At 49.2% G+C, this 21,697-nt stretch overlaps 1 protein-coding gene across 1 annotated transcript; it reads left to right on the forward strand.

The window, feature by feature from the left end:
* The first annotated feature begins 1,433 nt into the window (after nucleotides 1–1,433).
* cyp4f3 (cytochrome P450, family 4, subfamily F, polypeptide 3) lies at nucleotides 1,434–19,052 on the forward strand. The gene is made up of 8 exons (XM_087983515.1): nucleotides 1,434–1,591; nucleotides 2,794–3,061; nucleotides 4,251–4,317; nucleotides 5,498–5,627; nucleotides 7,941–8,074; nucleotides 12,759–12,823; nucleotides 14,828–14,910; nucleotides 18,685–19,052. Exons 1-8 carry the CDS (start codon nucleotides 1,515–1,517, stop codon nucleotides 18,926–18,928), a joined length of 1,068 nt encoding a protein of 355 aa, XP_087839641.1. The 5' UTR covers nucleotides 1,434–1,514; the 3' UTR covers nucleotides 18,929–19,052.
* The last annotated feature ends 2,645 nt before the right edge of the window (nucleotides 19,053–21,697 follow it).

A 21,697-nucleotide genomic window follows, 5' to 3' on the forward strand; every position in this document is an offset into this window, starting at 1 on the left:
GGAGGGAGAGGGAGGGGAGAGAGGGGGAGAGGGGAGGGAGGGAGGGGAGAGAGAGAGGAGGGAGGGAGGTGAGAGAGTGAGGGAGGGAGGGACAGAGACGGGGAGGGAGTGAGAGAGATGGCACTGACACTGTGACAGTCAGTGTGTCCCTGAGTGTGAGCTGGGACTGTGGGTGCTCGTGTCCTTGAGCGTGAGCTGGCACTGTGGGTGCTCGTGTCCCTGAGTGTGAGCTGGGACTGTGGGTGCTCGTGTCCCTGAGTGTGAGCTGGGACTGTGGGTGCTCGTGTCCCTGAGTGTGAGCTGGGACTGTGGGTGCTCGTGTCCCTGAGTGTGAGCTGGGACTGTGGGGTGCTCGTGTCCCTGAGTGTGAGCTGGCACTGTGGGTGCTCGTGTCCTTGAGCGTGAGCTGGCACTGTGGGTGCTCGTGTCCCTGAGTGTGAGCTGGCACTGTGGGTGCTCGTGTCCTTGAGCGTGAGCTGGCACTGTGGGTGATTGTGTCTCTGAGTGTGAGCTGGCACTGTGGGTGATTGTGACCCTGAGTGTGAGCTGGCACTGTGGGTGATTGTGTCTCTGAGTGTGAGCTGGCACTGTGGGTGATTGTGACCCTGAGTGTGAGCTGGCACTGTGGGTGCTCGTGTCCTTGAGCGTGAGCTGGCACTGTGGGTGCTCGTGTCCCTGAGTGTGAGCTGGCACTGTGGGTGCTCGTGTCCTTGAGCGTGAGCTGGCACTGTGGGTGCTCGTGTCCCTGAGTGTGAGCTGGCACTGTGGGGTGCTCGTGTCCTTGAGCGTGAGCTGGCACTGTGGGTGATTGTGTCTCTGAGTGTGAGCTGGCACTGTGGGTGATTGTGACCCTGAGTGTGAGCTGGCACTGTGGGTGATTGTGTCTCTGAGTGTGAGCTGGCACTGTGGGTGATTGTGACCCTGAGTGTGAGCTGGCACTGTGGGTGATTGTGACCCTGAGTGTGAGCTGGCACAGTGGGGTGGGGTGAGGAGGTGTGTTGGTGCTGCCTGTGGGGATAAGATGTGTTCCACTGGGAAGGGTTTTGGAATTACCATGGGGATAGGATGGTGCTGCATGGTGCAGCCGACTGACCCCCCGCCCCGTTGCCTCAGTGTCACTCTCCCTGCCCTCCCCACTCTCTCCCACAGGGTGTGCCAGTGTGTACCTGATTCTGTGCTGACCTGTTTACCCATAGCCCCTCTCTGTGTGTAACTCCCACCCCCACCCGTGAGTGTATCTCCCTGGAGCTCTCATCCATATGCAGCTCCTTGATGACCCAGTGGCCAGTGGGCCCCAGCTCGAGCTCCCCACCCCCTCCCGGTGTCTGGACTGGCCGCTCTGTAAATGGTCGGTGTTGTTGTGGGGCCATGGCTTGTTGGTGTTGCCTGTGGGGCTGCTGCATTGTATTTGAACCCCCCTCCGTACGGACACGTTGGGGAATGGCAGATGTTTCTCTGTCTCGCTGCAGGAGAAATGGGAGCGGCTGTTATCAGAGGGAGCGACTTCACTGGAGATGTTTGAACACATTAGTCTGATGACCTTGGACAGTCTCCTGAAATGTACCTTCAGCTACGACAGTAACTGCCAGCTGTGAGTAACTCCAGACCACACACCACCCACTGGCTTCTCTATGGGTAAGGGCAGGACTCTGTCAGGTCAGCCATACACTTACTGTATGGGACAGGGGCTGAATGGCCTCCTCATGTTGCTAAACTCCACATTGCTATGGAGCGATTACCCCTGGTGGGGGTATCAAGGCATCTGAAATGGGTGCAGAAACAGGCCATTCAGCCCTGCGTACTATCCACTAAGATCGCGGCTGACAGGATTTCCCTGCCACAGGATTTTGGATGGTTGCCGTGGAGACTGTTCTGATTTCTGACAGTGATGTGTGTTGTGACAAGCCCTAGCAGGCAGCTGCCTGGGCTGTGGTAACTGCGGATGGAGTTGGATTCACTTTGGAGAAACCGCACTGTCTCATCGACTCCACCAAAACACAACATCGCCCCCTCCCCCAATACCCAGCGGCCATTGTAGAAGACTGCACCTCCCTCCCTCCACACTACACCCCTCCCCCGATGACTCCCTTACTCCCTCCCCACCCCTTGGTGACTCCCTTACACCCCACTCCTCAAACCCCCTCCCCACAGCCCTCTCGATGACTCTGCTACCCCTCAACCCCCCACATCGGTGACTCTCTTAGCCCCTCTACCCCTCCCCCCCTCAGTGACTCTCTTACCCGCCCCACCCCTTCAGTAACTCCCTTACCCCCCCACCCCATGCTTCCCTTCCTCTCCCAACCCTCCCCTCTCTCGGTGACTCCCTTACCCCCCCACCCCATGCTTCCCTTCCTCTCCCAACCCTCCCCTCTCTCGGTGACTCCCTTACCCCCACCCCTCTCCCCCTCCCCAACCCTCCCCTCTCTCGGTGACTCCCTTACCCACAGCCCCATGCTAGGTGTGCCCTGCCTGACTGAGGCTTGGTTAATGTCTCATCCCAGACTCAGCGCCCATGGCAGTGCCGCACTGCCATGAGACTGCACTGGAGTACGGTCTTGTGTTGCCTGCTGTGGAGATCCAGGATCTTCAGGAGGGGTGCGTGCTGACCACTGAGCCATGGTGGCTAATCTCCTTACCATCCGTTAATGACCAGGGCATGGTTTAGCCTCAACCCTGAATCCAGGTCGGTAAAGGGCACTGAGACTGGTTCAGTGTCCTGAGAGAAGTGGGGAGGGAGATGGCAAACAGACTGATCTGCCCTGACAGTCCTCTCCCCTCTACATTGCTCCCTAGAAAGTCAAGTGACTACATTGCTGCCATCTATGAGCTGAGCACGCTGGTGGTGAAGAGGGAACGTTACTTACCACATCACAGCGACTTCATTTACAAACACTCGGCCAATGGCAAGAGATTCGCCAGGGCCTGTGATCTGGTGCACTCCTATTCACTGGATGTCGTGCAGCGACGTCGGGAGATCCTGAGGGAGCAAGGGGCAGACGCCTGGCTCCAGTCCAAACAAGGCAAAGTGACCGACTTCCTGGATGTCCTGCTGCTGTCAAAGGTCAGTGTTTTCACCCCCTGCCCTTCCCCCACTGCGCTCCCTGAGGCAGCAGCCCCTCACCCACATGATGTGATCTCTGTTCAGCTCGCGGCTGGCACCCTCCTCATCACATGACCCTCGTCACTTCCTCACCCTCCCAGTGGGCCGCAGCTGAGGCCTACCTGAGGCCAGTCCCCAATTGTCTATGAACTGAGGGACTAACATGGCCAATCAAGGGGGCATTTGGAGGGTATTTACAAGCACTTCAGAGCCAACGCCGTTGCTCTGGGTCTGAACTCACACATCAGTCATTCTGAATAAGGACAGCAAATAGGGAGGCAATGGCCTAGTGGTGTTACCGCTGGACCGTTAATCCAGAGAGACCTAAGTAATGTGCCGGGAACCTGGGTTCAAATCCTGCAATAGTAGAATTTGAATTCAGTAAAAAAGCTGGGGAAAAAAAACAGTCCAATGATAGCTGTGAATCTATTGTCATTAAAAACCCATCTTTAGTGGAGGAAATCTGTCCTCCTTCCCTGGTCTGGCCTACAAGTGACTGCAGACCCACAGAGCAATATGGTTGACTCTTCACTGCTGGCCTGTCTAGTCCCGTGAGTGAATTCCCTTCCCCACGGGTATGAGGGCTTTGACTGACTGTTTCTCACTGTCACGGAAACCCTCAGGTCCTGATCTTACCGAATTGAGACATTAGCTGGGGGTACAGTGACATCACCAGCCCCTCCCCTACCTGGAGAGGTAGTTGTTAGGTGGATCTCCGAGTAGGCCATTCGGCCCTTCGAACCTGCCCTGTCACTCAGTATGATCACAGCTGATCATCCAATTCAGTGCCCTGTTCCCACTATCTCCCTATACCCGATTGGATCCCTTTAGCCCCAGAACTATTAAAAAAAACCCTTGTTGAAAGCATTCAATGTGTTGGCCTCAATAGTTTCCTCCGGCAGATGATTCCACAGGCCCCCACTCTCTGGGTGAAGACATTTCTCTTCAGCTCAGTTCTAAATGAACCGCGTCGTTTCCTTAAACTGTGACCCTCACCCCCACCCCCACTTCGGCCAGTCATTGTTCCGGTGTTTCCCTGTCTCGGACGGGTGAGGTGAAGGAGGGAGTGGGAGTTGATGGTGGGGCAGTAATCCTGCACGGATTACCGGGGCTGGCCAATGGGGAATGAACCTTTACTTTCTGTCTGCAGGATGAGGATGGCAACAGCCTATCAGATGAGGAGATCCAGTCAGAGGCTGATACCTTCATGTTTGAGGGTAAGTGTGTGGTCGTGGTTCCTCTTGGGTTTTAGTTTGAGCTGGGGTATTGGTACTGTGCTGTTGTGTGACCGTCGGTGAAGAGGCCGTGATTTATTATCCACCTTTAACCTGTCTCCGAAAGAGGCCTTTCCTGAAGGTTGGTGAGAGTTGGTCAGCTTTTGGAATCATATGAAGGCCAGACCCAGTCGTGATGGCAGATTTCCTTCCCTGAAGTACATTTAATGTATTTCCTGCTCCCTTTAACTGAGTTAGTATTTGTTTAAATTAACCGGATTTAAATTTAAAAGCAGCTGTGTTGGGATTTGAGCGCTTGGCCCCAGAATCACAGGCTTAGTAACCACAATCCTACTGCAACCGCCATTTGTTGGAGGTCTGGTGTCATCCCTCGGTAGAGCCGTGCATTTATATATTGCAGTTTGTGACTTCATGGAAGTGCTTCCCAGTCAGTGGCAAACTTCTGAAGCTCGGTGGTTACTGTAATACAGGAACTGCCGTGGCTAATTTACACGCATCGAGACCCCACATCCCTCATAAGTGATAATAACCAGGCAACATCGCTGGTTTCTATGTTGTGAAAGTGGAACCTTCTGGTAACCTGTGGCGGGTCTGTCGGTGTTGGCGTTTCAAGCCCCTGGTGGGAGGTGGGGAGAACTGTCAACAGATTGTGAACAAGTAACTGGGAGCCAGGGAAAGTGGGGGCGAGGTGTGTATGCAAGGGAAGGCTGGGGAGATGAAATACAAAAGGGGACGGTGGTGCGAGGGGATGGATGAGGGGAGAGGGAAGTGAGGGGTCACGCTGGAAACAGGGAACACTGTCTGAAATACTGGCCGCTATTATCCAGTTGTCTGTAAGCTGTTTGTTTTAGTGACATGGGCCAAGTCACCAGAGAGAAAGATGGTAGGATCCCCAATCTCACCCCAATTCTCCTCCATTCCCTGAGTAACTAAAGTCTGTCTCCCTTCGTTTGAAAGACAGCTCCCCTGACAGTGCGGCACTCCTGTCTGCCTGCCCAGTGTGCTCTGACGGAGCAGCACGACCCGAACATCCATCCCTCTCGTTTTTCCAGACGGTGTTTCTCAAACCCCTCAGGGTTGGTGCTGAAAGTGCTCGGAGTTTTTGTTTTATCCCAGACCATGCTTGTCCATTCCTGAATTCCTTCTCCCACTGTCTCGGCAGGACATGACACTACAGCCAGTGGGATCTCCTGGGTGTTGTATAATCTCGCTCGACACCCAGAATATCAGAACAAGTGTCGGGAGGAAATCCAGGAGCTGTTGATGTCAAGAGATGATAAAGAGCTGGAGTGGTGAGTGACTGACTCCTTTGATCTTATGTTGCAGACTGAAACACAGGGACTAAGAAGGCCATTCAGCCCATTGAACCCGAATGGCACCATCAAAGCTGATCATGGGTTTCCCACCTGCTCCCCAAATCCCCTGATTTCCCGAGAGCCCACTTCAAATTGGGATGTCCAGAGGCTTCCCATCCCTCTGAGTGAGCTCATTTCCTCTTGTCTCAGCCCCTCCCTTTATCCAGAGACTATGCCCAGCCCCTGGGCTCCCCAATCGCTGAGGGAGGGGGTGGGGTGGTGGATGGGGCTGTAACCTCACCGTGCCTACTCTGTCCAGTCCTCTTCAGAATGCTGTGTATTTGAATGAAATCGAAACCCCATGGAATACTGTGTTGCACCAGGGGAGGAATTCGGCTTGAATTCCCAGCCCGGAAACAGCTGGAAGGCCCTGGGAGGATGCGGGAGCCCCGAGGTATGAATTATTTCATTGGGACTATCCAGTTGGCGTTTGAACCCAGCTCCATTCAGGCAGTCCACCAGCTCTGCCAGTCCAAAACGTCACGGCTGATCTGACACCCCACCCCGTGCTGATCCTCTGTTTGTCGTAAGTGTAGATACCACAGCTTTGAGAATATTCACACCCCACCTCACCTCACCTCACCCTTCCACTGCCTGGGGAAGAGAGTTTCACAGACTCACAACTTGCACAGAGAAGATTCCTCATCTCCTGACTTCCGACCAGTGACTCCGGCTTTACCGATCTGGAACTTTGTCCGGACAAGCGGGAGCTGTTGCATCTTGGGAGGTCAAACACTAGAGGGAAGTGTACAGTAAATGTCAGAACCCTTAGGGGGATTGCTATACAAGAGGGGTCTTGGGGTGCAAGTCCATAGCTGCCTGAAAGTGGCAACAGAAATGGATAAGGCAGACAGCACACTTTCCTTCATCAGTTGGTGAACTGAGTAGAAAAGTTGGCAAGTCATGTCACAAATGTATAAGAATTTGATGAGGCCACATTTGGAGCATTGAGTGCAGTTCTGGTCACCAGACTACAGGAAGGATGTAGAGGCTTTAGAGAGGGGACAGAAGAGGTTTACCTGGGTTGAAGTGTATTAGCTGTAAGAAGAGGTTGGACAGACTTGGATAGATTTTTGCTGGAGTGTCGAAGGCTGAGGGTCGATCTGATAGAAGTTTCTAAGATTATAAAAAGCTTAAATAGTCAGGGCCTCTTTCTCAGGGTGGAACTGTCAAATACAAAGGGACATAGATTTGAGGTAAGAAGGGAAAGTTGAAAGGAGATGTGCGAGGGATGTGTTTTATGCAGACGATGGTAGGCACCAGGAACATACTATCAGGGGAGGTAATAGAAGCAGATACGACAGCAAAGGCATATGAGGCATTTAAACAGAAACATGAAGAGGCAGGGAATAGAGAGATACAAATAGCATCATGGTCGGCAGAGACATGGTGGGCCGAAGGGCCTATTCATGTGTTTGCACTGTTCTATGTTCTATCCCTCACCCTGTTGAGTTCCCAGGGGGATGTAGACTTCCTCAATATTGAACTGCAAGACAGAGATTGCTGGAGAAACTCAGCAGGCCTGGCAGCGTCTTTGAGGAAGAGTGATGCAGGGCTCAGAACCTTCACTCTGTTACTCTGCCCGCACAATCATTGCTCTAGCAAGGTGGGACTGTCACAGCGCCAAACATCCCAAATCCCAGGCTGATGTTCTGGGGTCATGGGCTCAAAACCAGACAGTGAGAAAGTCATGAGGAAGCTGACTTAGTGGTGACCAGGAGCCATTGTTGTTAAAAACCCAGCTGGTTCACGAATCCTTTAGAGAAGAAAATCTGCCATCCTTACCTGGTCTGGCCTACATGTGACTCCAGACCCACAGCAATGTGGCTGACTCTTAACTACCCTCTGAGCAAATAGGGATGGGGCAATAAATGCTGAACCCACCCCCCAACCTCTAGTGACGCCCATATCCTGCGAATGAACAAAATAGAAGGGTAATTTTGATAGTGGACACAGTTTAACATCAGGGGCTCTCCTGTTTCAGACAGAGATGAAGAAAGGGATTTTTTCCTGAGAGTTGTGAGTTGGAGTGGAACCCTTCCCTAGAGAATGGAGGGGTTGGTGGTGGGGGGTGTGGGACCTGTCATTGAATATTTGTAAGCTGGAGGGAGAAGGTTTCAAAGCCGTGGGGGAGGTCAGGAGGGAGAGTAGGCCTGAGGCCATGATCAGATTGTATCGAGGGAAGGCGGGGAAGCAGGCTGTGTGTCTGTCTGTCTGTTCCTGACCATGTTCCTGTGCCCCCTCCCACAGGGATGATCTCTCCCAGATGCCCTTTACCACCATGTGTATCAAGGAGAGCCTGCGGCTCCACCCACCAGTGACCACCGTGGCACGGTGCTGCACCGAGGATATCCAACTACCAGACGGCAGGGTCATCCCAAAAGGTCAGGCCCAAGACTGTGCTGCGGCGGAGATGGGTGCGGGGGGGAGGTCACACAGACACAGCCTCGGGGTGAGGGTGGGGGGAAATGGAGGTGATAAATCCATCTGACAGCATCTTTCAAAACCCCCTCCTCAGCTGAGAGACTGTGGCCTGAGGAGGCATACAATGTTATTTTGAAACTGAGGCCTGAATTAGATTAGATTAGCGATAGTGTGGAAACAGGCCCTTCGGCCCAACAAGTCCACACCGACCCTCCAAAGAGCAACCCACCCAGACCCATTCCCCTACACTTACCCCTAAATAATGCACCTAGTACTATGGGCAATTTAGCATGGCCAATCCACCCTAACCTGCACATCTTTGGACTGGGGGAGGAAACCGGAGCACCCAGAGGAAACCCACGCAGACACGGGGAGAATGTGCAAACTCCACACAGACTGTCGCCCGAGGCTGGAATTGAACCCGGGTCCCTGGCACTGTGAGGCAGCAGTGCTAACCATTCAGGGGGCACAGTGCACACAGTGAACGACTGAATGCTCCTCTCTCCCCCTCCCGGGCCTGATGTGCTGTGTCTTATACAAACACACCGATGAAGAAAGCTGATCATTCCACCTGCTCTCCCTGCCCTGTCATCAGGGTAAGCTTCAGGCACACTCCTGCTGGGTTTTGAATTCCACTTTCCCACTAACCGCCCCAATCCCACCCCAATTCTCCTCAATTCCCTGAGTAACTAGAGTCTGTCCACCTTCAAAATATTCACTGAGCCAGACTGAGGCAGAGTTCGAGAGCAGGAGAGCTCTCTCAGAGAGTTTCCCCTCACCTCTGTCCTAATAAAGACCCCCCCCATTTTAAACAGTGTCTCCTCATTCCAGACAGACCCACAACAGGAATCACTCTCTCCCCATCCATCTGATCATTCGGGATCTCAAACACTTTGTCAAGTTAGCCCTCACTCTTCCAAACTTCAGCAGAAACAAGTTCATTAAGTCTAATCTTTCTTTGCAAGTTGACCCCATCATTCCAGGTTTGAGTCTAAGTACTGTAATCTGCTCTCAAACACTTCCAATACATTTACAGCCTTCCTTAACTAAGGAGACCAGAACTGCACACCGTATTCAAGGCACAGTCTCACACCAATGCTGTTTAACTGAAGCACAACATTCTGACTTTAACATTCAGTTCCTCACATAATAAATGTTAGCATTCCATTAACCTTCCTGATCAGTTATAGAGTCATCGAGTCCCTACAGCACAGACTGGTCCACGCCGAACATAATCCCAAACTAAACTATTCCCACCTGCCTGCTCCTGGCCCATATCCCTCCTTTCATATTCATGTACAGCTTGCTCAACTATAACACCCATTTCATTAATGTGATTATGAATGGGGACACTGAATTGAAAGCTCAAACTTTCAACACTGTAAATGCTGTTTCTAAAGCACGGATTTTCTAGAATACAGGGTTACACAAGAACACAACCATCGGATTATAGTCGAACTATCTGTACTTATTTAAGTGTCTTTTAAATGTTGTAACTGGACCCATATCCTCAGGAGGTTCATTCCACACACAAACTGCTCTCTGTGTAAGTAATTTGTTCTTCATGTCTACTTTAAATCTCCCATCTTACCTTAAAAATATGCCACCTAGTCCTGAAATCCCCCACCGAGGGAAAAGACACCTACCTTATATATACCCCTCATGATTTTATAAACCTTAATTAAGGTCACCCCTCAACCTCCTATGCCTCACTGAGAAAGGTCCCAGCTTATCCAGCCTCTCCTTATAGCTCAACCCTTCCATTCCCAGCAACATCCTGGTAAATCTCTTCTGAACCATTTCCAGCTTAATACTATCCTTCCTCCAGTAGGTCTGACTAGAACTGTACAGAGTATTCCACAAGAGGCCTCACCAACGTCCTGTACAACCTCAACATGATGTCCCGACTCCTATACTGCACAATCTCTCCGAAACCTCTCCCCACCGCCCCAGATCGAGCTGCAGTTAATCTACATTAGTCACAGGGGCAATGATGACCTAGTGCTGTTATCGCTGGACTATTAATCCAGTGAGCCAGATAGTGTTCTGGGGACCTGGGTTTAAATCTCACCCTGGTAAATGGTGGAATTTGAATTCAGTGAAGATCTGGAATTAAGACTGAGTTGTACAGTGTGGAAACAGACCCTTCAGTCCAACTCATTAAATTTGGCCCTTATCACTCTAAACCCTTCCTATTCATAGGATATAGTATAGAAGGGGTCCTTTGCAGTTCTGAGAGGGTGTGGCCCTCAGTTGAGGCATTTTATTCCTAGGTTTTTGCCCAAAACTTCGAATTTCTGCAACCTCAGATTTTGCCTGACCTGCTGTGCTTTCCCAGCACCACTCTGATCTAAACCCCTTCCTATTCATATACCCATCCAGATGCCTTTTAAATGGTGTGATTGTACCAGCCTCCATCACTTCCTCCGGCAGCTCATTCCAAAATGCTTGTATCCTCATTAACAACGTAGACATTGTCACAACCTGAAACCCATATTCCCAACCACAACCAAGTGTTTGTGACTCCTTAGATTCCTCCTTCTGCTTTCACAAATCCTTCCCATTGATCATTTCCAAAACCCCTATCCTGCCCTGGCCATGACTTCACTCCCATTCACTTGGGGAGAGCCTCCTGCTCCAGGAATGCAAACTCCTGTCACTCATCACTTTAAGATCCCCCAAACTCAACTCAGCAAAACATTACATGGACAAACTTCATTTTACTGTTTTAGAGCTTTTTATAAAAAAAAATCTAAAACCTTATTACTTTCTGCTTGGAGTTAAATTTCGGTGATTAAATTACTTCTGGTGCTCTGAGTTTAATTGTAACCATTGTTTTCACAGACCGCACTATTAACATAGATCACAATCCAGTAAAGATATAAATAATTACTTGTATGAGAACAAAAATATTTCCTATCTTTAATATTTTACTCAGCTGGGAAATAGTAAACCTGCAACAATTAATCTTGGCAAACCTGACTGTCAGCATCATATTTCCAGCATCACAGAGCTTGGTCAACAAAATGCCTTAACTCTGTTCACACACTGAGCCGTGAGATGGTTGATGTATCTCTGTTACAGCTGAGGTACTATCAGTTTCTAATACCTCATTTCTATGTTGGAGCTCCCCAGCCCCTTGGCCACCTTCCCCCACTTGTGTCCGTTAGTTATGACTCCCTTATATCCCACAATAGTGGGCAACATGGTGGCACAGTGGTTAGCACTGCTGCCTCACAGCGCCAGAGACCCGGGTTCAATTCCCGCCCCAGGCAACTCTGTGTAGAGTTTGCACATTCTCCCTGTGTCTGCGTGGGTTTCCTCCCACAATCCAAAAATGTGCAGGTTAGGTGAACTGGCCATGCTAAATTGCCTGTAGTGTTAGGTGAAGAGGTAAATGTAGGGGCATGGGTCTGGGTGGGTTGCACTTCGGCAGGTCGGTGTAGGCTTGTTGGGCCGAAGGGCCTGTTTCCACACAGGAAGTAATCTAGTCTAATCTGAAGAAATGAGATTCCTCAATATGCTACCTCCCACTCTGCTGTGTAACTCTTCGTGCCACCATGAACACAAATGCCAAGTGGAAAGCTCAAGCAGGTTTTCCATACAAAACACAAACAATGATGCAGATTCCATTCCTTAAATCAGCAAGTGTCTTTAGTCTGCAAGTCTGAGCATCTTAAATTGCTGCTGCCACAGACATTTATTCTAATATACAAAGTAATATCATCTCGCAGCATGGAGAGAAATCACTTTCTGGTACTTTGGACACTTTCTTGATTTCATCTCATTTTTCCAGAAATCTTCAATCAATTTATTCTTGCAGTCACATCTTTCACCTGGGAATCTTTGTTACCAAATTGTTCCTCGGAGAGTCCTACAGCAGGGAGACAGGCCCTTCAGCCCTAACTGGTCCACACCGACCAAACTATCCATCCACTCTAACCCCATTTCCCTGCACTTGGCCCATATCTAATCCTTCCCTATCCATGTATTTGTCCAAATGCCTTTTAAATGTTGTTACTGTACCCACCTCAACCACTTCCACTGGCAGCTCATTCCATACCCGTACCACTCTCTGTGTAAAAAAGTTGCCCCTCAGGTTCCCTTTTATTCTTCCCCCCCCTAACCTTAACCTGATGCCCCCTAGTCCTTGATTGCCCCAACCCTGGGAAAAAGACTGAGTGCATTCACCCTATCCATGCCTCTCATGATCGTATACACTTCTATAAGATCCCCCCTCAGTCTCCGAAACGCAAAAGCGAAAAGTCCGAGCTTGTCCAACCTCTCCCTGTAACTCAGACCATTGGGTCCTGGCAACATCCTTGTAAATTTCTTCTGCGCTCTTTCCAGTTTAATAACATCCTTCCTGTAACAAGGTGACCAAAACCGAACACAGTGCTCCAGGTGCGGCCTCACCAATGTCCTGAATAACTGCAACACAACATCCCAATGTCCTTTAGGGAAGGACACTGCCTTCCTTTCCTGGTCCAGCCTACGTGTGACTCCAGACCTACAGCAAGGTGGCTAACTCTTAACTGTTCTCTGGGTGATGAGGCCTCGCCAGTGACACCCACATCCCATGAATGAATACAGAAAAAGAAACGTGCATTGGGCAGTAACTGGGAACATTTGTTTATTTTCCAGGGAACATCTGTCTGATCAGCATCTACGGAACCCACCACAATCCTGCAGTCTGGTCAGATCCTGAGGTACTGACACCTTCATTCTCACAGGGCGGAGTCACTGCAGGTTTCCAGTCCTACTCTCACCTCCTGTACAGAGAGAATGCCCTGTTTGATTGGATTGGATGCAGAATGATGTTGGATAAACTAATGGCTCGGAAGGAGTTAATGTTCATGTTGCATTAAGCTCCACCCAGTCTGACGATGTCACCCAGTCTGTGGGAGGAGCCTATTGAGTTCAGCACGGGTCTCCGAAGGGAGTAGATGTATTTTGTATAGCTCCTGAGTAACTCTGCCTCACTCCTCACTGTAAACTGTGCCCATTGGTATCAGGCCTACCCCCTGGTAATCAGACAGGTCGCAGATTCAGTGGATAGCCCAATACCCCCCTGCAGCAGCTGTGGGTTCCACCTTGCCATCATTGTACAGCAACAACTTGGGTTTAGGAAGTACCTTCAGTGTAATGGAACAGGCCGAGTGAGGAGGCCTGTGGTCACAGAGGTCACTGAATACACTTGGACATTGAGTCACAAGGGAAATATTCAGGTGGTGAAAGGTTCACTCAAACAGGTCGTTTTACAGGAGGGTCTGCAGGGAGGGGATCGGAATGGTGGGACGGGAGTGCGTCCAGGGGGGAGGGGCGTGAGTCCAGGGGGGAGGGGCGTGAGTCCGGGGGGGAGGGGCGTGAGTCCGGGGGGAGGGGAGTGAATCTGCAGCAGGCAGCACAGACCCTCCCTCTCTCCCTCAGGTACAGCCTCAGGCAGTTTTCCTGAAGTAGAACATGGAACAGTACAGCATAGAACAGGCCCTTCAGCCCACGATGTTGTGCCGATCATTGATCCTCATGTATGCACCCTCAAATTTCTGTGACCATATGCATGTCCAGTCGTCTCTTAAATATCCCCAATGACCTCGCTTCCACAACTGCTGCTGGCAACGCATCCCATGCTCTCACAACTCTCTGCGTAAAGAACCCTCCTCTGACATCCCCTCTATACTTTCCTCCAACCAGCTTAAAACTATGACTCCTCATGTTAGTCATTTCTACCCTGGGAAATAGTCTCTGGCTATCAACTCTATCTATGCCTCTCATTACCTTGTGTACCTCAATTAGGTCCCCTCTCCTCCTTCTTTTCTCCAATGAAAAAAGTCCAAGCTCAGTCAACCTCTCTTCACACGCTAAGCCCTCCAGTCCAGACAGCATCCTGGTAAACCTCCTCTGAACCCGCTCCAAAGCATCCACATCTTTCCTATAATAGGGCGACCAGAACTGGACGCAGTATTCCAAGTGCGGTCTAACCAAAGTTTTATAGAGCTGCAACAAGATCTCACGGCTCTTAAACTCAATCCCCCTGTTACTGAAAGACAAAACACCATATGCTTTCTTAACAACCCTGTCCACCTCGGTGGCAATTTTAAGGGATCTGTGTACCTGCATACCAAGATCCCTCTGTTCCTCCACACTGCCAAGAATCCTATCCTTAACCCTGTACTCAGCTTTCAAATTCGACCTTCCAAAATGCATCACTTCGCATTTATCCAGGTTGAACTCCATCTGCCACCTCTCAGCCCATCTCTGCATCCTGTCAATATCACGCTGCAGCCTACAACAGCCCCTATACTGTCAACGACACCTCCAACCTTTGTGTCGTCTGCAAACTTGCTGACCCATCCTTCAATCCCGTCATCCAAGTCATTAATAAAAATTACAAACAGTAGAGGCCCAAGAACAGAGGCCTGTGGATCACCACTCACCACTGACCTCCAGGCAGAATATTTTCCTTCCACTACCACTCGCTGTCTTCTGTCGACCAGCCAATTCTGTATCCAGACAGTTAAGTTCCCCTGTATCCCATTTCTCCTGACTTTCTGAATGAGCCTACCATGGGGAACCATGTCTTGCTGAAGTCCATATACACCACATCCACAGCTCGACCCTCATCCCCTGGATCCCCTGTCATGAAGAGTGAAGGAGTTGTTTCTCCCAGTGATCCTGACGCTGTTAACTCTCCCATCTGTTGTCTTTCACAGGTCTATAACCCGTATCGCTTCGATTCCACATACACCGACAAGAGAGCACCCCACGCCTACATTCCCTTCTCGGCTGGCCCCAGGTAAGTCCAATTGGTTCCCTTTCTGCAGGTAGGGCGGCTTCCTCTGCTGCTGCCTGACTGCACTTGGCCATTCCCAATCCCACTGGCACTCTCTGTTCCAATTCAGCATTCCGAGAGTAAGCTTTCTCTGGGCAGGGGTCTCACAGGATTAATGGAAACCCTCCAGATCAGATGTTCCATGTCAATTATGTCCAGTATAACTCTCAGTCCGATCTGTGTCCCGTGTGGGTTAGAAATGGAGTCCATGTCAGAACCAGCAGCCCCACCCAAGCAGTGTGCTGGACCATGGAGGTGGAGCTCAGAACTCACCCCCACCCTGTCTATCCCCTCGGCCAATCTCCCAAGTCACAGCTGAGCAGTCAGCCCCTTCCCGGTCAGTGGGGCCCTCCAAAATAGCATCATTCAGGCATTCTTCCTCCTTTCATTCAGCTTCTGTAATTACATGTCAGGTAGGGGTCAGGGGAAAATGCCAGGGTCAGGGGTCAATGTCGGAGTCAGAGGACCATACCAGGGTCAGGGGTCAATGCCAGGGGCACCAGTCCTGCTCCCCAACATCTTGGGAATTAGCACACACAGGGTTGGGAGGAGAGAGAGAGAGCAAGACCAGTTCCGAGGACACAAACTTATGGAACCGTTGCTGAGGTAACTCAGTGATGTTTGGGGTTGTCTTTAACAATGATGGGTCTCCATTGGTAGTGTCAGTGTCATCGACTCATATCTATGTTCCTCCAACAACAGCATTCCCAAAACCTGGCATGAGCTGCTGAGATGGTTCTCCTGATAATAGGATAGAATTAAATCCCCTCAGTGTGGAATCAGGCCATTCAGTCCAACAAGTTACACTGACCCTTTGAAGAGCATCCCGCCCAGACCCATTCCCCTCCCTTCTCCCCGTAACCCTGCATTTCCCATGTAGATCCCACCTAACCTACACATCCCTGAACACAATGTGCAGTTTAGCACAGCCAACCCACCTGACTTGCAACACCTTTGGACTGTGGGAGGAAACCAGAGCACCCGGAGGAAACCCAGACAGACACGGGGAGAACGTGCAAACTCCACACAGACAGTCACCCAAGGCAGGAATCGAACCTGGGCCCTGGCACAGTGAGGCAGCAGGCTACCTCATGGCGGGTCAGTGCCAGAAGGGAGCAGGGACCTGGTTCTGTGATTGAACACAGTCAGTCTTTATATGTTCCTGTTGTTGAAATGATTCCTTTTGCCGATATTAATGACAGGAGTGCGTTTCTGACATGGAGTTGCGCACCAACATGAAGGATGCTGCACGATTATGTGCATTGACATGATCAAAGTGTGTGGGTTAATAATTGGTGACCCCTCTTGGTGAAGGTAGTGACACTGAACTGGAACATCAGCACTAACTCAGTGATCCACACGGCCATGAGCTCTCTGTCTGACTGCAGCCTGAGGTGTGTCCTGTTTCACCCTGTACATGGTTCTGCAGGCAAGCTCCAAGTCTTATCTGAGCAAAACTGTGTGGGTGGGAAGTGGCAAGACTGCGTCAGAGTAGCCAGCTCCTCAGCCTGACCACCCTGGGCTGTAGAGCTGTGGTAGGGTGAGATGTTCCCATCAAAGAGAAGATACAATTAGCCCAAAAACTCTTATGATGTGAAGATAAGCAGCTACCACAGAACAGAGCATGCAAGCTGCAAAAAAGAGATATCCTCTCTGAAGGGGATCGCAGTGAGAAGCAGAGAGCTTTGTCTGAGGCTCATTCTCATTGCCACTCCAGATGAGTTTTGGAACTCTAGGATTAATGATTGGGTTTAAACATTCCCAGCTGATGTGGTGGGATTTGAATCCATGATTGTTGTTGAGTGACATGACCATTACATCAGCATCTGGTGAGGGTGGAATTATTAATCTGTCTAATAAAAAATGGATTCTCTTTGGCTGCAAAGTGTTTTGGCGTTGCCAAGGTGTTGTGAATATTGCAAAAAACAAATAATTTCTCTTTGGCCTTTTGTGGGATGTTACAATGACAAGGAGTGGTTAGGATGTGGAAGGTAGGGTCAATAGAAGCGTTTAGGAGAAAGTGAGGACTGCAGATGCTGGAGATCAGAGCTTAAAAATGTGTTGCTGGAAAAGCGCAGCAGTTCAGGCAGCATCCAAGGAGAATCGATGTTTCGGGCATAAGCCCTTCTTCAGGAATCATTTAACAGGGATTGGGATTGGGAAGAGCTGGGGAAGTGAGATTGGGTGAATTGCTTCTTGAGAGGGCCAGCATAATGGGCTGAATGGTCTCCTTTTGTACTGTAATTATTCCATGATTCTGTATGCTGTATGGTTTATTACACATCCCTAACTGTCCTTGGAAAGGTGCGGGTGAGTTGCCTTATTGAAATGTTGTGTTCCATAATATATACATGTCCATAATGCTGTCAGGAAGGGATTCTGACCCAATGACACTGAAGGAACGGCAATATATTTCTCAGTCAGGATGGTGAGTGACTGGGAGGGGACCTTGCAGGAGCTGGTGTTCCCATTCATCTGCTGCCCTTGTCCTTCTAGATGGTTCATGGATTGGGAAGGTGCTATCAAAGGGACTTCGGCCTGCATTGATGCCTGTAGGATGAATCCAAGGTGTACAATTGTGGTGTAACCATAATCAGCTCTTGCAGCTTCTGGGACAACCCATGGTTGATTTGGCTGTGGGTAACTCCATCATGTTAGTCCCAACAACTTTGTTAGCAATCCCAATTTGATACACAACATTTCTACACACATTGTCTGACTCCAGGGTTGAATTTAGTCGGGCGTAGGTGGTGAAGTTAACCCTGGACTAGCTGAGGTATTGAAGAGCAGGACAGAAGGATCAACACCGAATAAATGATTCAACCATTTGAGACTGTTCCATTGCTTAGATCCTGGCTGATCCTATCTCTTCAAACACTGAAGATTTTCACTGACATCCCTCAGATTCACAGCTTGCTTTGGGGGTAGAGTCCCAGATTTCCATGATCCTGTTTGTGAAGTGCTTTCTGACCCCATTCCTGAATAATCTAGCTCTAACTTTGAGGCAAAATGAATATATCCACGCAGCCCACCTTTATCCTGTTACTGTCACCCACAGTTGAGGTGCCTAGTTTGATTGTGTTTCTGCTGCGTCTCCATAGTTCAGAATGGCCATCCTAATATTGTTTTCTTGTATTTCTGCCCTGACTACTAGATTAGATTACCGACAGTGTGGACACAGGCCCACACCAACCCTCCAAAGAGTAACCCACCCACACCCATTCCCCTACGCTATATTTACCCCTGACTAATGCACCCGACCTGCACACCTTCGGACTGTGGGAGGAAACCGGAGCACCCGGAGGAAACCCACGCAGACACGAGGAGAATGTGCAAACTCCACACAGTCAGTCACTCGAGGGTGGAATCGAACCTGGGACCCTGACGCTGTGAGGCAGCAGTGCTAACCACTGAGCTACCATGCCGCCCATCTAGTTTAGAATCCATGTCTCCTTTTAAGTAACATTTATTTCCCATGTTCTTGATTAACCCTAGCTCAGGGGAATAGTCTGAAGTACTTGACTGTTGGAGAGTGACAAACATGAATACGTCACTACTTAATCTTTACTACAATCTAACCTGAATTTGTAACGTGGGTCTTTGACATGTGAAAGTCGTGTGATAGTCCGGGGAAGGGGCCGCTGGGGGGAAAGGGGGGTGTGTGGGAAAAAATCAGCCCTTCGTATTCATCTCAATTTAAACTGTTCCTTCCTCTTTCGGGCTTCCCTGTTTGTTTAGGAATTGTATCGGGCAGAACTTTGCCCTGTCGGAGATGAAGGTGGCCGTGGCTCTGACACTGCACCGCTACAGGTTAACACTGGACCCTTCACACACAGTCCGCAGGAAACCCGAGCTGATCCTCAGAACCGAGAAAGGGATCTGGCTGGGACTGGAGCGGCTCTCAGGAACACAGCTGAGGGCTGCAAAACCACAGAGGGAATTGCAAACTGGCACAGAAGAGGGGAGGGGAGGGGAAGTTTGACTTAACTTGCAGTTGCCGTGGCCTACAGATTTTTTTTTTGTACTTACTGCTACATGAATAAACTCCCAAGATACGATGCGGAATAAAAGCATGAGCTACTTGGAGCTTGCTGCGTAAAAACTCAGCCTCTGCCTGTGGAAGTTAATGATTTACATAAACATGGTTTAATGATTTACATAAACATGGTTTAATGATTTACATAAATATGGTTACCTCTGTTCAAGGTCAAAAAGAGAACTGCGTAACATTCTTATGGGCGGCACGGTGGCACAGTAGTTAGCACTGCTGCCTCACAGCGCCAGAGACCCGGGTTCAATTCCCGCCTCAGGCGACTGACTGTGTGGAGTTTGCACATTCTCCCCGTGTCTGCGTGGGTTTCCTCCGGGTGCTCCGGTTTCCTCCCACAGTCCAAAGATGTGCAGGTTAGGTGAATTGGCCATGCTAAATTGCCCGTAGTGTTAGGTATGGGGTAAATGTAGGGGTATGGGTGGGTTTCGCTTCGGCGGGTCGGTGTGGACTTGTTGGGCCGAAGGGCCTGTTTCCACACTGTAATGTAATCTAAAAAAATTCTTCCTCTGCCTTAATTATGGTTTATCTGAAAAATGTAACAAACCGGACTGCAATCATGTCTTGTTCAAACATCTTGACACTCTTCCCACAGCTGTGAACAGGATATGTACAGTTACTGAGTACTGACTGAGTGACCACCATTACCTGTGAACAGGATATATACAGTTACTGAGTACTGACTGAGGGAACACCATTACCTGTGAACAGGATATGTACAGTTACTGAGTACTGACTGAGTGAACACCATTACCTGTGAACAGGATATGTACAGTTACTGAGTACTGACTGAGTGAACACCATTACCTGTGAACAGGATATGTACAGTTACTGAGTACTGACTGAGTGAACATCATTACCTGTGAACAGGATATGTACAGTTACTGAGTACTGACTGAGTGACCACCATTACCTGTGAACAGGATATATACAGTTACTGAGTACTGACTGAGGGAACACCATTACCTGTGAACAGGATATGTACAGTTACTGAGTACTGACTGAGTGAACACCATTACCTGTGAACAGGATATGTACAGTTACTGAGTACTGACTGAGTGAACACCATTACCTGTGAACAGGATATGTACAGTTACTGAGTACTGACTGAGTGAACATCATTACCTGTGAACAGGATATGTACAGTTACTGAGTACTGACTGAGTGAACACCATTACCTGTGAACAGGATATATACAGTTACTGAGTACTGACTGAGTGAACATCATTACCTGTGAACAGGATATGTACAGTTACTGAGTACTGACTGAGAGAACACCATTACCTGTGAACAGGATATGTACAGTTACTGAGTACTGACTGAGTGAACACCATTACCTGTGAACAGGATATATACAGTTACTGAGTACTGACTGAGTGAACACCATTACCTGTGAACAGGATATGTACAGTTACTGAGTACTGACTGAGAGAACACCATTACCTGTGAACAGGATATGTACAGTTACTGAGTACTGACTGAGGGAACACCATTACCTGTGAACAGGATATATACAGTTACTGAGTACTGACTGAGTGAACACCATTACCTGTGAACAGGATATATACAGTTACTGAGTACTGACTGAGGGAACACCATTACCTGTGAACAGGATATGTACAGTTACTGAGTACTGACTGAGTGAACACCATTACCTGTGAACAGGATATGTACAGTTACTGAGTACTGACTGAGTGAACATCATTACCTGTGAACAGGATATGTACAGTTACTGAGTACTGACTGAGAGAACACCATTACCTGTGAACAGGATATGTACAGTTACTGAGTACTGACTGAGGGAACACCATTACCTGTGAACAGGATATGTACAGTTACTGAGTACTGACTGAGAGAACACCATTACCTGTGAACAGGATATGTACAGTTACTGAGTACTGACTGAGAGAACACCATTACCTGTGAACAGGATATGTACAGTTACTGAGTACTGACTGAGTGAACATCATTACCTGTGAACAGGATATGTACAGTTACTGAGTACTGACTGAGTGAAGAACATTACCTGTGAACAGGATATGTACAGTTACTGAGTACTGACTGAGTGAACACCATTACCTGTGAACAGGATATATACAGTTACTGAGTACTGACTGAGGGAACACCATTACCTGTGAACAGGATATGTACAGTTACTGAGTACTGACTGAGTGACCACCACTACCTGTTGGACAGGATATGTACAGTTACTGAGTACTGACTGAGTGAAGACCATTACCTGTGAACAGGATATGTACAGTTACTGAGTACTGACTGAGTGACCACCACTACCTGTTGGACAGGATATGTACAGTTACTGAGTACTGACTGAAGAAACACCATTACCTGTGAACAGGATATGTACAGTTACTGAGTACTGACTGAGAGAACACCATTACCTGTGAACAGGATATGTACAGTTACTGAGTACTGACTGAGAGAACACCATTACCTGTGAACAGGATATGTACAGTTACTGAGTACTGACTGAGAGAACACCATTACCTGTGAACAGGATATGTACAGTTACTGAGTACTGACTGAGGGAACACCATTACCTGTGAATAGGATATGTACAGTTACTGAGTACTGACTGAGTGACCACCACTACCTGTTGGACAGGATATGTACAGTTACTGAGTACTGACTGAGTGAACACCATTACCTGTGAACAGGATATGTACAGTTCCTGAGTACTGACTG

This window comes from Chiloscyllium plagiosum, unplaced genomic scaffold, assembly GCF_037043375.1.
Source record: "Chiloscyllium plagiosum isolate Xiang-an unplaced genomic scaffold, Cpla_swu_hap1 HiC_scaffold_45, whole genome shotgun sequence".
Taxonomy (NCBI): domain Eukaryota; kingdom Metazoa; phylum Chordata; class Chondrichthyes; order Orectolobiformes; family Hemiscylliidae; genus Chiloscyllium; species Chiloscyllium plagiosum.

Coding starts and splice junctions, on each gene's coding strand:
- cyp4f3 (XM_087983515.1), top strand. CDS start 1,515: ATGTTTGAACACATTAGTCTGATGACCTTGGACAGTCTCCTGAAATGT. Junction 3,062..4,250: donor ATGTCCTGCTGCTGTCAAAG/GTCAGTGTTTTC, acceptor TTCTGTCTGCAG/GATGAGGATGGCAACAGCCT. Junction 5,628..7,940: donor GATGATAAAGAGCTGGAGTG/GTGAGTGACTGA, acceptor CCCCTCCCACAG/GGATGATCTCTCCCAGATGC.